The sequence below is a fragment of the Panthera tigris genome, chromosome B1 (genome assembly GCF_018350195.1).
Source record: "Panthera tigris isolate Pti1 chromosome B1, P.tigris_Pti1_mat1.1, whole genome shotgun sequence".
NCBI classification, from domain to species: domain Eukaryota; kingdom Metazoa; phylum Chordata; class Mammalia; order Carnivora; family Felidae; genus Panthera; species Panthera tigris.
Genome location: NC_056663.1, coordinates 163,883,670 through 163,900,732, shown reverse-complemented (window position 1 = coordinate 163,900,732; position 17,063 = coordinate 163,883,670). Strand labels below are relative to the sequence as shown.

Sequence of the window (17,063 nt, the reverse complement as noted above, 5' to 3'; positions counted from 1 at the left end):
ATCTCACCACCACCACCCATCCCTCCAGAAAAAGACCCCTGCAGCTGGGAGGTGGGAGAGAATAAAGGGAAAGGGAAGGCGTATTAGACATTAGGGGGAAGCAGAGACAGGGTCCTGTACCCTCACCCTACAAGGGCTGCCTCGATCACATTGCATGAGAAAAAGGCCCCACTTCCCACAATAGGTTGGTGGGATTCAACAGCAAAACAGAGCCTGGGCCTCTTCCCCAGGTCAAGCCCCAGGAAAAGCAAAAAGATTCCAGAAAATAAAGAGCTGTGGATGTGCTTAGGTAAATAGGGCCTTGGATAGATAGCTCCAGGGGGTTTTCTAATCATGGTGAATTCCAGTATGACAGCATCTTGCAGACAGAAATTTGGGATGAATCGACAGCCACCTGTGCAGATGTTCAGCCAAGGACAAAGCAGGAGGACAGTGGCTGCAAGGACACCAGTGCCAATGGATAACAAGGAGCAGACATGTCCTCTCCAATATATGGCCCCATGAAACATACAGAATTTGAATTTGACCTTGGAATCAGAGAGAAATCCTGAATTCACAGGAATTAAGTTTTTAGCAACCTGAAGGAAAGGGGGCTCAAAATATAAATTGCATTGAGTTGTAGAAAATAAGGTTAGATTTTCTACATTTGACTCGCAGTCTTAAAGTCAACTACTACATTGGATAATAGAAATACATGATGAGGGTGCCTGGGTGGCTCAATGGGTTAAGCACCTGGCTCTTGATTTCGGCGCAGGTCATGATCTCAGAGTTCATGAGTTCAAGCCCACATCAGGCTCTGTGCTGACAGTGCAGAGCCTGCTTGGGATTCTCTCTCTCCCTCTGTCCCTCCCCTGCTGTGTCTCTGGAAAAATAAATAAACTAACAACAACAACAAAAAGAAATGCATGATGAGGACACAGAAAAATCAGAGCTAAACAAATTTATTCTTTTTCTCTTTCAGAAATATACATGTATCAGAAAAGCTTTTTTTTAACCTTTTTATGATGATGAGTAGATTGAGAAATATTATACATTTTAAGATATGCCTGAAAATAACCTGAAAAAATATCAAAATAGTCCAAAATATCCATTTAACTCACAGCTAAAATTGGTTTATGTCCTAAAATTCAAAGCAGGGCAACAGGCCTAACAACCACATCAATACTTTCCTCACAGGAAAAAAAAAAATGCTATTAACATTTTCAGTTTGTCAGTAGACAGATATAAGATTCCCTCGTATGAGTAAACAAACAAACAAAATATATATATATATATATTACGTACCTCGTCATTCCAAAGTCTGATATTTTTACTATACTTGCAGCACTGACCAAACAATTCCTTGCTGCCTATAAAAAGAAGAAAGGAATCCAAGTTTGAAGATAGTTTTTTTCTTTCAAGAGTTTCTACTCTCCTTTTTCTTAGTTTATTTGGACCCCCACACTACTTTCCTGTATGAGCAGCCATTTTATTTTTATGGTGACACCTGTCAATGCCACATATGACTCAATATATCTGCCCTTACGTGATGGATTGTAATGACGCTTCAAAGAAATAACAAAAAGAAAAAGAAAAAGAAATTTTAATACCTTTTCTTCTAAAAGTTTTTAATTATTCGCAAGAAGTATCTTTGATAAATGGGAAGACTAAATCAAAGAGATGTTAAACTATGAATCCTGGCATTAAAATTAATGTGTATTTTTAAATAATGCAGAGACAATGTATTTGATGCCAAAATAATCCATTTTCAGAGAGCTTAGTCAAAGAAAATCACTGATTTGGTATTTAGCCTCATGTAAATCAATAACTGTTTGATCTTTTTTTTCTCTCTTCTAAGCTCCCATGTGGGTCAGTTAGTCCAAAAACAAAGGCAAGGAACTAAAAATGGCAAGCTAGGAGGAGTCAATTTGGAAGAGTTTCACAAATACTAGCAAGGATCTCAAAGCCAAACCACAAGGCAAGCCCTTGACAGGGAAAAGACTCCTGGTTAACTGATACATTTTAACTGGCATGAAGGTAAGTGGAATAGAACACAAAAGAAAGCAATCAAGGAAGAAACCAAGGACAGGAGGACCTGAGAGAATCCACTTTGGAACAAACAGAGTGACTGAGTTTTGAATTCTAATCCCTGTCAGAAAAGACCAACCTGCAGAGACTAGGAAAGTAAGCTAGGTGGAATTCATGCCATATCCATCCATTCCAAAATTTGCTCGATAGCTACTACGTACTGAAGATGGGGAAATGTGCCATGAGGGATACAGAATGATAATGTAGCTCTGGAATAGCAATAGTTAGCATTGCTGAGCTCGCTCTATGCCAGGAGCAGGTGTAAGGGCCTACACATATTAATGCATGTAATTCCCCCAACAAGCCCATAGGAGGAAGCTGCTATAATTAATACCACTGTACTAGTTAATGAGTTTGCCCAATCTCACACAGCTAGTAAGAAACAAAGGTGAGATATTAACCCAGGCAGTCTAGCTCTAGAGCACTGGTTGTGAATCTTGGCTACGCACTGAGCTCACCAGGGAAATTTTCAAAAAATATTTATGGCTAGATTCTACCCCCAGAGAGTCTGACTTAATTGGTCTGGGGCATGGCCTGGGTATCGTGATGTTTTAGAAGTTCCCAGGTGATTCTAAGGCACAGCTAAATCTGAGAAAACTGCTCTGTAATCTGTGTTCTTATCACACAGCTCAGAAGTCTAGGCATTGATATCAGGGAATTTAGAGTCTAATAGTTGTGTAAACAATGTGAACAATTAACTATTATAGGAAGTGGTAAATATTAAATGCCATGAGAATTCTTCGTCACCTGTAAATCCAGCAATAAGTGTGCTAAGGCCAATGAAATTATGCCTCCTTTCTCTCCCCAGAATGCTCTAGCCTGAATGATAGACAATAAAGTCCCCCTGGTCATGGGAGGAAGTACAGGATGACCCCCTCGGTGATGATACCAGTGACATCTCACAGATTCTCAAGTTCTCGTTGGGGTTAATTTTTGGACTTAGAAATGAGACATGGAAAGGCAGAGAAGGAATAGTGTGAACATCATGAATAAATATGGAGGGGATACAAAATGTTTTTCGAGGCAAGGTAGCAAGGCAGGAAAGCAGAGCCATTAGCATTTGGGGCAAGACAAGCTTTAATTTTTTGTTTGCTTGTTTTTTTAGGACATAATGTTCCGAGTATCACAGAACAGAATGATTTGGCATTTCTCGTCCTCCTCAGTCGTGCCGGCAATGCCACTGCGATACTGTGACAACCAAAGCACCTCCACATGGGGGCAGTTTCATCCCTGGCTGTTCTCCAGTGCCCGGCCGCGGGCCTGGCATATACTGCCATTCAATCCGTATTTGATCATTGGTTAAAGGAAGAAAAGTGGAAGCAATGGAAGAAGACAGGGAAGGCGACAGGAAAGAAAAGTAAATTCGCTTTGGTTGGTTGATCAGTGTGGTAGTTCATTAGTTCCAGGCATATTTAGAGTAACACCTTACTTGGCTGCAGCATTAATGAGTAATTAAAAAGAAAGCCACATGTCCCAGAGAATTACATCAATAGGAAAGCATTTAGAAATGAAGCCAAAGGTATTTTACTGAAAATATTCAAAGTACTTGGGGCACCTGGGTGGCTCAGTTGGTTAAGCATCCAACTTTTGATTTCAGGCTCAGGTCATGATCTCAGGGTTCATGGGTTCAAGCCCTTCAGGGCTCTTTGTGCTGACAGTGCGGGGGCTACTTGGGATTCTCTCTCTCCCTCTCTCTCTCTGCCCCCCCCCCCACTAACGTTCTCTCTCTCTCTCTCTCTCTCAAAATAAATAAATACACATTTAAAGATAAATAAGTAAAATTAAATATTGAAAGTCCTCAAGCGTCCTGATCTTCCGAAAGGCAACACGTAAAACATCAGCGAGTTTGCGGGGTGCTTACTAAATCCCGATGAATAAAGCGGCTCCTCTCCAGATACTCCATTCCCTCACAGACATCCTGGCACATGCTCAGCAGCATTTCCTTCCGCAGCGCTCCCCTCCTCTCTCGGAGATAGCTCAGCAGGCAGCCGTTCTCCATGAACTCCGTCACGATGTAGAGGGGCTTCTGCTGAACGCACACTCCGTACAGCTGGACCAGCCTTGAGTGCGATAATTTCCTGATGAGGAAGAGCACACGCGCCCGTGAGCGGATTCGTTTCCGCGATTCGAAGCGCTTAGACTCCGTTGGTGAAATGTACCAACTCTGCATTATTGTCAACAACGAGATACGCGAAAAACCCAGCCCCAGAGAACGTGGAAGTTTCCTTTCCACCGTGCGCGCTGGATAAGTGGGGTCAGGAGTTCAAGCGGTACTGCCCAAGTTCCTACAGAGTATTACGTGCTCCCATAGCGTTTTTTTTTCCTGCTTTCCATCCTGTAAGCCCCTTGTCTCCTCGTTGCTACTTTTCCTTGCTCAGGTCTTCCCAAGAGTTCCTGTTCCTGAGGTTTCAACTTTTCTAACTGCGGCTGCTCAGGCAAAATTTCCATACAGACAGAAGGGAGGAAACAGTGATTGATGCATTTAAGAAAGAAAAGAAAGAAAAGAAAGAAAAGAAAGAAAGAAAGAAAGGGAAAGAAAGAAAGGAAGGAAGGAAGGAAGGAAGGAAAAGAAAGAAAGAAAGAAAGAAAGAAAGAAAGAAAGAAAGAAAGAAAAAAGAAAATTAAATGATAAAGAATAAAGGCATTTAAAAAAAAAATTTCAGACAAAGTTGGAAACTGAAAAATACCTACCAACATGAAACCCTTCTCTGTGTTCAGCAATCCAGTCACCACACACACACACACACACACACACACACACCCTTGAAAGTTACCTATTAAAATACATACAGAAAAAATAAAATAAAATACAGAATTCTTTAGTCATCTAAACTTCAAAAGTTTACTGTTTCTTCTGGAGTATGTAGCATTCAATCGTGGAAAATAATATTCAAGTTAATGTTTATAATTTTAGAAGATGTGTAACAAGCCAATTTCTCTGTCACTCAGAAATAACTTGAAATGTTACCTCTTTTCATTTATAGAGGTAAAATAAAATCAATGACTCGGGAGGATTATTTACCTTAAAATAATGTATGTGAGTGATTGACATCTTACCATATAAGTAGCATGCAAAAACACTTCCAGTCAGTAGAAAAAAGGCATTCAGAGAATCTATACATGATTTTCATCTGTAGATATGTATCTTAAATACGTATATTTTGTCTGATTTATCTTTCTAATTCATAAAGCATACTTTCAGTTAAGGGATGCAATTTACACGTATGCAGAATAATGGCGGGAAAGTCGTTCTTAAAATGGAATATTGACTTGCCATGAGAAAACCACCACACTGATACCCACAGACAAACATCTGAGAATTGAAACATTACGCTATGTTTGTTTAGCAAGATCACTGGAGCAGTGACAAATACATTGATGAACTAACACAGGTGATACAGTAGAAAGCCAATCAAAATGGCAGGGGAGACATCCTGGAGGAGGTGACATTTAAACTACACACTTACAAAAAGGAGGTACTACTATATTACCAAGATGTGTATGCTTCACAGAGCTCAATGCATGTCAGTATGTACTTTTTAAAAGATGACTGTATTTGCAACAGGATGTTAGAAGGAAATTTTTCTGCCTCACTTTCAAAACATCAGGAAAAAACCGACTGTTCAAACCCAACAGTACATTGTGTTCACCTGAACTGACTTAAAAATAAGCCCTTAGCTTCATTCCTGCCTCTGTAAACTTCCTGGAGCTATCGTTATTTCCCCCACTCCATGGATCTTCCACTGTCTTCAAAACATCTTCCCCAGCAACCTGAACCCCAAATGCCCAGTAGGGCTTGAACCTTTCAAGAATCCTCTCAACGTGACATTGGACATCTCTAATTCTTTCATTTCCTAGGAATTCCAGTATAGGCTTCGACTTCCTCTGAACCACATGTCTCCCAGTCTTTCTTTTCTTATCACACCTATCTAATCAACACAGAGGAATATAATGTTTTGTCTCTCCTTTAGATACAGGAAAACTAGGGTCTGATGCCAATGGTATCAGGGAACACATTCCAGACAGATAGCTGCCTGGGATAATCTAGGGGCACGAAATCATCTTTGGGAAGCTGCTATAACTGGAAAATGTGTTTAATATAACTTCTCCTGAAATTAATTTTACTATAAGTGGATGGGAAGAATATTTCGATAGGACACTTGGGGTATGGGTTGAGAGCCCCAAGAGACAGCATTGCTCCGTCTTTAAAGGAGAATGGGTCCAGTTATCGATTCTGGTTTCTTTGTTTGTTTGTTTTCCATTGAGGTCTGCAAGTTTAGAACAGAACATAATTGCTTTGGAGAACAGAATCGAGGTGACACCATCTGGGGTTTTCATTTTTCACCACAATGCTACTCCCCATTGTTGAACAAATACTTTATTTATACCAAATTATCAGCTTGTCCTGATCCAACTCAGATTACAGACGTAAGACACATATTCAACTAAGTCAAAATGCTGATCTGAGAAATCACAGAAGTCAGGAACAGTGTCCAGTGGGCCACAAAGAGTCACTTCTGTTAGAGCTCAGGATTCTTAAATTCTCTGAAAGCAAATACTTTACCCTTATATTACCATTTAGACAAAATCAACATTTTTGCTTCCAGGAAAAGCAAAAAAGAAAGTCCTGTAAAGACTTGTCACTTTCATGGATTATCTCACTTAATTCACATGTTGATGCAGTAACGAAGGTATTGTTATCCCCGTTTTACAGGTGAAGAAACTGAGGCTCGGAAAGGTGAAATAACTCACTCAGGTCACACAGAGATCAAATAATTTTCTCAGGTCACACAACTAGCTTGGGCAGAGTTGTGACACAAATCCAGGTGTAACTGCTCCAAACTCCGTGTTCTTTCCATAACACCAGAATGTTGCATGAAATTGATCTGGGTGTTGCTTATACTTACGTCATCACTTTAGCCTCTTCGATGAAGTCCTCTTCAGACATGGAGCCTTCGCTGATGGCCTTGATAGCTACCTGGATGTGTGCTCGCCATTGCCCTAAATGGACTACCCCAAACTGACCGCTTCCAATCTCCTTCACAAACGCCAACTCAGCGGGATCTATCTCCCACTTTTCTAGAAAAGTAAAACATCCATGTTACAAGTAGGGTAAATTTTTAGAGCTGGAAACGATTTAGGAATTATCTAGACCTATTCTATTCTTTTACAAAGAGGCTAAAAATGTTATAAATGAGTGGAACAGAACAGTAAACATTTTTAATACCCTCACTGTGGTTTTCATGTGTAATTCCAGAATTCGAGCTTAAAGATATAAACTTGACTTACTTAGAGAGGAATTATGGATATCAAAACATACGTTCTCTTTCCAGAGGGACGCAGGATGAAATGCAACACTTTGCCTTTCTAAAACAAACCTACCAAAACTACACCTGGGCCCTAAAATATGTATGTCCCCATCTGGTTTTGTCCTGCTGAGTAAACTTGTGAGGCACAACATTTGGTCCCCCCCACCCGATACCCCCCATTTCACCTCCTTCTGTTGTTCCTCTGCCCACTCCCACCCCCAAAGGGCTTTTCTGCCTTGGTGTTTTCTTCTTAGGAAAAAGTCTAACATTCATCTAATAAGTCCAATGTTTAGGATTCTAACTCACATGTATCTATGTTTGAAGTGAAATTTGTGGTATGGTATATTTGACTTCCATAGAACTAAATGAAGAAAAAAGAACTGTTTTTAAATTAACCCTCTTATGGGTGGTGGGCATTGAGGAGGGCACTTGGGATGAGCACTGGGTGTTATATGTAAGCCAATTTGACAATAAATTATATTTAAAAAAATAAATAAAAATAATCTCAAAAAATTTTAAAAAAATAAAGTGAAGAAAACACACACACACAAATTTCGTTATCAATTAACGAAAAATAAAAATAAAATAACCCTCTTGACAATCCATTTTAGTATCTCCTTTTATATTGCAACACCGCCATCTGCTGGAGCTCTAGAATAATGCAGTTTAAAGAGTTGTAAAGGCCAACTTTGCAAAGTGCTCTCCCTCCGGATAGCAGGTGTTTTAAAAGTAACATGAGAAAAAAAATTTTTTTTTAATAAATAAATAAAAGCAACATGGGAGAATATACTTATGACCTTGATATTGGCAAGAATTTATTCAACATAATATAACCATAAAGGAAAATATTGACAAATTACACTTCGTAAAAATTCTACCAAATACACCCCATTAAGAGAGTGAAAAGGAATGGGGCACCTGGGTGTCTCAGTCAGTTGAGCATCCAACTTCAGCTCAGGTCATGATCTCTCAGTTCCTGAGCTCAAGCCCCTCATCGGCTCTGTGCTGACAGCTCAGAGCCTGGAGCCAACTTCGGATTCTGTGTCTCCCTCTCTCTCTCTGCCTCTGCCCCTGCCCCTCTCTCTCTTAAAAATAAATAAGTATTCAAAAATTTTTTTAAAAGAGAGTGAAAAGGAAAGCCACATATTGGGAGAAGATATTTCTAAAATGCGTAACCAGTAAGGAATTCGTATTCAGAATATGAAAAAAAAAATCAGAAAAAGGCAGATAATTATATTTCTAAGAGTTAAAAAACTTGAATAGAGTATGCTCTCACAAAAGGGTATACCCAAATGGCCACTAAATTGATCAAAATAATTAGTCATCAGGGAAATGCAAATTTAAACCACAATGAAATATGATTACTACACATGCCAGATTGGCTAACGTGAAAACCAAAGAAAAGAATCCACAGGAATGACTAAACATTAGCAAGGGCAAAGGTGTGGAGCACCTGGAACTCCCATACGCTATTGATTGAAGTGTAGTTTGGTATAAGCTGTTTGGAAAACTAACTAAATCTGAATGGGTACACGCTCTATGACCCAGTAATTCCACTCTTAAGTATATATCCAACATTGGTGGAGCTTACATGAGTACTGAACCTCATCAAAAGACATGCAAGAATGTTCATAATGATATTATTTATGTGGTAAAAATTGGTTACAAGCCAAATGGTCCTCTAAAGAAGGATGGGTAAATCCACTGTGGTATAGTCACGCAATGTCATACCACACCACCACGGAGATGAGCCAACCACACCCAACACCATGGGTGAAGAGGAAGAAGCCAGACACAATACACGGTATTGTGTATTATTGTGTATGGTGTCTTATTCCATTTAGATAAAGTAATCAAAACCAGGCAAAGCTAAGTGAGCTATAGAGTTATGAGTTTGTGCACTGTTCTATATGTTAAAAAAAAAATTGAGAAGTTTATTTTTTAAAAATTAAAACTTAACTTAATGCTTAACTTAAATAAATTGCTAATGGCACAGAACTTTTATGTACATTGCATTTAGGGACAGAGAATAACCTAGGCATCCCTAATGCCCTGAAATCACTCTCCCATCCCAATTAAAATAGAGACCCTGGGTCCTGGTTACCCGTTATGTGATATAATTATCTTGCCGGTTTCTCAGTACATTCTGATTCACACTAATGAGAGGAATGTAAGGGAACAAAGGGTCACCAAATTACAAAACAGAATTCGTTGGCTCTTATTTATTCTCAACAGATTTGCAAATACTCATTTGCTAGAAAATGGTTCGAATCAAACTTTCTACAAGTTCTATTTTTAAAAGGGGAAGAGGAGACATTTAGCAGGTCTTTTTAGCAGGTTCTCTTGGGGAGCAGTCATTTCCCAGCCACGCTTGTACCCAGAGAGCAATAACTCAAACACCCAAATAAAAAGAATTCTAATGTACCAAAAGAGCGCCGGCTAATGTACAGTGAAATTTGAAGTAAAATCAAAATGGTTCTTGCCAAAGTTCAAGTTGCTCTTAGGAGATGCATATACTTCACTATCTCAGAAGGAGGATTCCAACTTTGAGAAGAAACCTATCTAGGTATCTCAGAAAAGCTAAGAATTTAAAGAACGCCGAGGGAACTTGGGGGAGATTCTTTCCCAGATTTGAGGCTGCACTTGAGTCCACGTGCATACATTACCATAGCTGAAACCCGCTGTGGCTGGCAAACAGCTGCCCATCAGTCCAACCGGGTAGCGGAGACGGGTCATGAGACCTGGGGAGGAAGAGGAATCAGTATTTCAAGTCTAGTTACTAATATAAAAGAAAAAAAGAAAGCAAATATAGTAGAAGACAGTGCCATTCTTCAAATAAATTAGGCCAAAATAAAAAAGAAAACAGTATTTTACATCGATCTATTTGTTTATTTTCCCCATTTTCATAAAATAATATTTGGACACACATTATACATGATATACCAGAGATACATCATTATCATTCTGGTGAGCACCTTTGCAAAAACCTCCAAATTTGTATTTGAAAGCATATACGCACCCAATGTTTCACAGAAAAGTGAATGTTTTGCTATAAGCTTTTTGCACTCAATATATCATTGATATATATTAATAACTATAAACAGAGCTTAAAGTTATTTCTAAAATTTCACTATTGTAAAAGACGCTGTATGTTTTGAACATAAATTTTTACGTACCTCTCAAATTATCGTCTTAGAATAAATTCCTGAAAATGTGACTTCTTGATCAAAGCATGTATAAAAAAAAAATGCACTAATTCATTCAACCACCAGTAGTATTGAAGTGGACCCATTTCCCAACCCTACTTTTCAAGAATTGTTTTTTTCTAAAAAAAAATGGTAGAGTAAATGAGACTTCTTCTGATTGGGTCCGTGTGTAGTATTCTGTACCATCAATTTCATTTAGTTCAACAAGCATTAATTATTTATTTCTTTCACTAATATTTCTTTGGGGCCTGCTTTGCACCAACCATTAACTAACTGGTAGGAGACAGCAGTGACTAAGACAGTGATGTTCTTTGCTCCCACAGAGCCTACACTGTAGCGGGGGAAGAGAAAATAAACAAATGCATGCACACACAAGAGAAAGCAGAAGATGAGTACACGCAGAGTACCTGCAATAGAGCTTCTATCGAATGGGTGCTCACGGAAGGCCCTTCCGACAAGATGGCAGCTATGCTGACATTCATTGACAAGGAACCATCTTACAAAGATTAGGAGGAAAAACATTCCAGGCAGATGGAACAGCACGTGCAAAGGCTAAAAGAAACAAACTTGGCCAGTATAAGAACAGAAAGAAGTATCACTCAGTCCCTACCATGTGCAAGACACTCTTCTAGGTCGATCTCAAAGACAGACGGTAGCTAGATTTATTGTGGTGATCACTTTGTTATTTATACAAATGTTCAATCACTACATTACATAATCGAATATACTATTGTATGGCAACCACACTTCAATAAAACAAGTTTTCTAATGACTGAGAAGAAAGAGAAGGAGGAGAAGGAGAAGGAAGGGGAGGAGGAGGAGGAGGAGAAAGAGCTATCTATCAAGGAGAATGCAAGCATCTCTTGAGACTCCTATGTTTCCAGCCCCTGTAACGGACAGAATGATGACAGCATCATCTGAGACAGAAAACAGGAAGGGGAGAAGGTTTGGAGGGAAAGCAGTGATTAAGATGAAGAGTTCCATCTCATCACTGAAGTTCAGGGCCTGTGGGATTGCAAGTACCTGGGACTACCAGGCAGAAGAATTCTGCGAAGGTAAATGTCTAGGGTGAGAAGAGAAGTGATTGGGGACAGATCCCTGCAGACACCAATGTTTAAAGAAGAGTAGAATTAAGACTCATTGGGAAGACCCATAAGGAATATCTGAGCTCAAGAACAAGAAAGCGCAGGGTCAAAGTATCTGGGAAGTAGGGAGTTTCAAGGGGTGACACTGCCAAATATAGCAGAGAGGGCTTGAAAATACAAGAACTAAAAAGCATCACCCTATAGGTCAATATGGGGATCACTGGTAAAACATAGGGCAATGGAAGCAGAAGCTACATTGCACGTGTTTAAAAAGCAAATGGAGGGGCACCTGGGTGGCTCAGTCTGTTGAGCGTCCAACTCTTGATTTCGGCTCAGGTCATGATCTCTGGTCATGAGATTGAGCCCCACGTGGGACTTCACCCTGGGTGTGGAGCCCGCTTCACATTGTCTCTCTCCCTCTGCCTTCGGCCCCTCCCCTGCTCACACTCTTGCACTCTCTCTCTCTTTCTCAATCTCTCTCTCTCAAAAAAAAAAAAAATAGCAAATGGAAATGAGCAAGTGGAGACGGTAGATGTGGACATATTTTTCCAAAAAGCATGACTTAGAAGAGTAATGTCTAAAAGAAGAAGAAAGGACCAAGGGAGGGCTTTGGGTTTTTTGCTTTTTGAATAATAAAGCCTTAAGCACGTTTCCAGTCTAAAGGGAGAAGTTCAGAGGAAATGTAAGAGATACAGGAGAGAAAGGAAGGGGAGATGGTGGTTGGTCCCAGCAGGAGAGGAATGGAGGGAACAGGGGCACAGGCTTGTCCCGACCACTCCTGGAGGGAGTGAGGGGAGGAGGGTAAGCCTGAGGGAGCTCCTGTCTGCTGGCTTCAGTTTTCTTAGTGAAGTGGACAGCTAGGGATTTGCTGACAGGGCAGTGGATAATATTGGAGAAGGAGTCTAGAGGAGAATGGTAGAAGTTTGAAGAGAAAGCTGGAAAGGATATTAACCAGTGACTTTGAAGACCTAATTGAGTTTAGAGCCTCATCAAGCTGGGACTCTATAACACATTGTCCAAATAAGGAACATAATGAGGAATTTCTTTGCGATCCTAACACTTCCCTCTAATTTCAAGATGCTTATTTGCTAAACATTTTTATTCTGTGATTTACTACCAGTGGTTTAATGATAGTCTCTCTCTTTGACAGAAAGAAGTCTGTCACTCTCGTGGCATTGTCCCTGCTTCTGGCAAAGAGACGGATTGTCACGAACCAAACTGACCAGAAGTCAACAAGTAGACAGGATAGTCATGGGCTCTGATTCACAGCCTTTTCTGAAACTGGCCCTCCAAAGTACCCTCCAATGGTATGGTTCGTCTCTTTCTGGAGGATACAGCAGTCATTTAGTGCAGACTGTGGAGCCAGGGGGTTCGATGGTTCCAACTGTTTCAAAGATTTTTTTGAGTTCAAATCTCAGCACAATTATTAACTATGCAATCTTGAGTACAACTCATCCTCCGTTTCCTCATCTGTAAGATCGAGATACTAACAGAACCTACTTCATAGGGTTGTTCTGAAGATTAAATAAATAAATATACATGAAAGCACTCAGAACAGGGTCGGGTCCAAATTAAGTCTTCAGTAAATGCCAGCTATTTCTGCGTTCCCAGGGCTTTCCTCTTATCATCCTTCTTTTCTTGTTTTCTTATATCTTTTTTACTTTCTTTTCTCTCTAATAAGCAGCAGCCATAGTTGTAAGTTTTGCTTTTCTTGATGTTTCGCTTGATCTTTTAAAGATGATCTGTGTGGTATTTTATACATTATAAGAATAATTTATGTCCATGCAAACAAAAATACCAAACCTTAAAGCAATCTATACGGCAGAAAATCAAAGCTTCCCTTACCCCCAGTGTCATTCCCCAGAGGTAAGCATTAAGTTCGTAGTCTGTTATAATCTTGTTAGTTTAAAAATTATTACATAAAATTTAACAGACTTTTTCTATGCCTACATATTTTTAAATCTTTTGTTACAAAAGCAGCACTATATTCTCATATACTGCTTTGCACTTTTTTTCTCTTTACTAAACAACTTATCACTAACATCTTCTCATGTCAGCACATCCTGAGCTACCTTAGTATCTTTCTTTTAACCTCACCACCATAACCACTCTGTTTCTCAAATTTTGTCTTTGAAGGGAAGGGAAAGAGGAGTATGAAGAAAAAAACTCAGAACTGATCTCCTTATTCTAAGGGTTTTCGTCTCTAGACACAAATATGTCCTCCCTCGCCCCACTCAGACTCACTGCTACTTCCTCTCTAACCAAACCCCCAATGACCATCTGGAATATCCATGCAGACTCATCCCATAAGTGGATAAAAATTTCCTTGGACTTATTCTTGATATTTAGAACTAGTGTCAAGGAAAAGTGGCCACTTTCCAAAAGGGATTTTTTTTTTTTATTTGTCAACACAACTTTTCATGAGAGAAATCTTAAAAAGTATTGTATGACCAGAAGTCAAAACAACATGACAAGTTACAGTGGTTTCCAAATTCCATAACATTGAGGTAAGAAGATTCCCCCATGAGTTCAAAGTGGTCCAATACAGGTTGGGTGAGGGCTGAAGGCCAGAGCTGTGATTGAAATTGTGGTGGAACTTACTGGAATCCTGTATCTTTCCATTGATGATACGTTTGCAAAAATAACAACTATGGCAAACTACACCTGGGGACCGGGGTTCCATGATGCTTCTGCCTATTTAAGCCACGTTGTAACTTAAAGGCTGCATCCTATATAATTTTTTCTGTTCTCCAAATAAGAAAGAACAGAGAATGAGCTATTTAAGGGTACTTGTCTATACAACTGAAGTAGAGAGCAAACGTATGAGGGCAAAAAGAAGGAAGCATGATTATTTAGGATATTTGAAATTCTATTACATTTAGCCGTATGTAAATTTCAGAAACAAATGCACTGATAATTAAATTGCCTTTTGCTTCTCTGCCATCTATCATTTTTCTAACCTGGCGGAAATGTAAAGAATCAACTTACCTCTTGTCGCCTGACTATAAAAACAAAGAAGCATCAATAAGGAGAATTGTTCAGAATACCGGTTGTATTTCAGGCTCACACATATTTCTCAGGGGCATCCTGTTAAGTGTCTGAGACCACAGATGCATTGCCTGTCTGGGGCCTGGCTCGCTGACTCTCCCAGCCTGTTGCCCCTGACTTACCTGCTGCATTGTGTTGGTGATACCAGATCAACTCGGGGATTGACTGAAAGAGGTGTCTTTCAGCCACATACCACTGTCCTGAGTCGTTCTTTTTAATCTGATAATGTTTGATGGTAGCCTCCATATTTCTACAATCAATAAAATGTGAATTAGTAAATAAGCAAAAGATCCGTTTGGAACGAAGTCAGTTCATTAAGCAACAGGGACTCCGCCTGTAAAGCTCTTATCCTACGAACACTATACACTGCAGAGTGGGTTGGATTCAACAGATGCCTCACTACCCCTGGGTAAATGCCTTAGCTATCTAATTGGGGTCTTAGATTCGAACATAACTTCAGCCAAAGTTGTCTGATTGACAACTCCAATGTCCAAAAAAGTAGAGCCCACTAGGGACACTTATACGCATTTGCTGAATATCAAGTATCAGTTCAATGAATGAATGAACGCACTGTGAGGGATGCAAGGATATAGGAAACAAAGAAAGGGGGAAAGCCGATAGAGGGTGTATTGATGAGCAGGTTTACGATGAGCTCCTAGGGCTCTGGAAAGCTATGAGAGACCGTGGAACACATCTGAGAGTTGCCCCACTGAAGTGCAAAGCAGCTGAGGAGCTTATCTTCCGTTCCTCATTGATAGAGGGGCACTGCTAGGATGCTAACTCTCAGGCACTTCCCGTCTACCCATGGGGACCACGAGTTCCCGCAGCCAGAGAACATCTTCAGGCAGAAAGGCATGGGAGGCGTGCTGAGTACAGAACTCTCTACAGGTAAACGCAAGGTAAACCAGTGGATATGAGGAAAGCATCACCAGTGCCTGCTACAACTAAGCCAACTCCCTCACGGTTGAGAAAAAGAGATGGGAGAAGTCACATAACTTATCCAATGTCATACACAGAGCTGGTTAGGGACGTAACTTGAATAGATTGGTTGTACTAACTTCCAAGCCAGCAAAGCTTCTATACCAAGATTTCACCTTCTCCATGTGACGGTGTCTCCATAAAACAGTGTCCCAAGGACTGTTATCTCTAAAGTGAACAAAATCACACTTGCTTCCCTTCCAGCTCTAGGGTGCCTGGGTGGCTCAGTTGGTGAAGCGTCTGACTCTTGATTTTGGCTCAGATCATGATATCAGAGTTTGTGAGTTTGAGCCCCACATCAGGCTCTGTATTGATAGCACGGAACCTTCTTGGCATTCTCTCTCTCCCTCTCTCTCTGTCCCATCCCCCGCACACATGCATGTGTATGCACTCTCCCCCTCTCTCTCAAAATAAATAATTCAACATCAAACAACAATTGCTTACCTTCTGTCTCTTATAAACACAGAAATCGTGTAGGATCCCAAATGTCTCGAATCTCTGACAATAAATGCACCTTCTTTAGACTGCAAAACAAGACACTGTGTGTACAAATTTATTCCTCACTAAGAAGAAAGACAAACGTACATCTCAGGAACAAAATCCAAACTGTACCGACTTACTATAAGTGGATGAGATTGTTTTCACAAATATATGCAATCTTATCTCCCTTATCTGTGAAGAAGTCACACCTATAAAATAATTTATATTGTATACAAATACATACATCACCCCTATATAATTGGGACAAGAATTTGTAACGTATGAGTATTTTTACAAGTTTGCTCCTGATTGCTCTGAGAAAAATTCTGCATTTGACAACCTTGTACCCCACCATTTAGTTATTTTTTTTTGTTATATTGGTCAAGATAATAGATAAAAATAGCTGATGAATAGGAAGCACTCAAAGACAGATTGACAGGTGGTATTTTGGAAGAAAAAGAACAACATGGCTGATGGGGTGAGGGAAGCAGGGAGAAATACATCTGGAAAGGCAGGGAATGGGCAAAACGAGCAGAATTCATGATAGGGATGGAAAGAGAACAAACTTTGAGGGAGTCTGGAAAGAAGGGCAGGGGAGCCATTTTAGCTGCTGCCAGAGAGAAGCAACTCTCATGGGAGAGATGAGAAGAGAATCAGCAGGAGAGAAGAGTATCGTAAGGTTGATGTTAGGTTATGAATTGGATTCCACCTGACAGACATCCTCGGGGAAATTCCAATACAGCTGTAAATTGGTTTTCAATGACTTTGAATGTTGCACTGTTTGCTTTGGGCTGTTTGTTTGATATCGGGCTGTTTGTTTGATATCATAAAGAGTTTTCACCTTTACCGAGTGTTACCCTGGCGGAGGGGGAAATATCTCAGAAGCTTGC

At 40.0% G+C, this 17,063-nt stretch overlaps 1 protein-coding gene across 4 annotated transcripts in view; it reads right to left on the bottom strand.

Annotated features, from left to right (window-relative positions):
• The window catches only part of TXK (TXK tyrosine kinase), a 61,391-nt gene that overhangs the window by 6,552 nt on the left and 37,776 nt on the right, over window positions 1-17,063 (bottom strand). For all 4 annotated transcript variants that reach the window (XM_042984579.1, XM_042984580.1, XM_007075905.3 and 1 more), the window contains 6 exons: window positions 16,138-16,217; window positions 14,838-14,965; window positions 10,043-10,117; window positions 6,975-7,146; window positions 3,929-4,145; window positions 1,285-1,349 (listed from right to left, as the gene is read on the bottom strand). In XM_042984579.1, coding sequence (XP_042840513.1) covers window positions 1,285-1,349; window positions 3,929-4,145; window positions 6,975-7,146; window positions 10,043-10,117; window positions 14,838-14,965; window positions 16,138-16,217 — 737 coding nt within the window. The remainder of the gene's footprint in view (window positions 1-1,284; window positions 1,350-3,928; window positions 4,146-6,974; window positions 7,147-10,042; window positions 10,118-14,837; window positions 14,966-16,137; window positions 16,218-17,063) is intronic.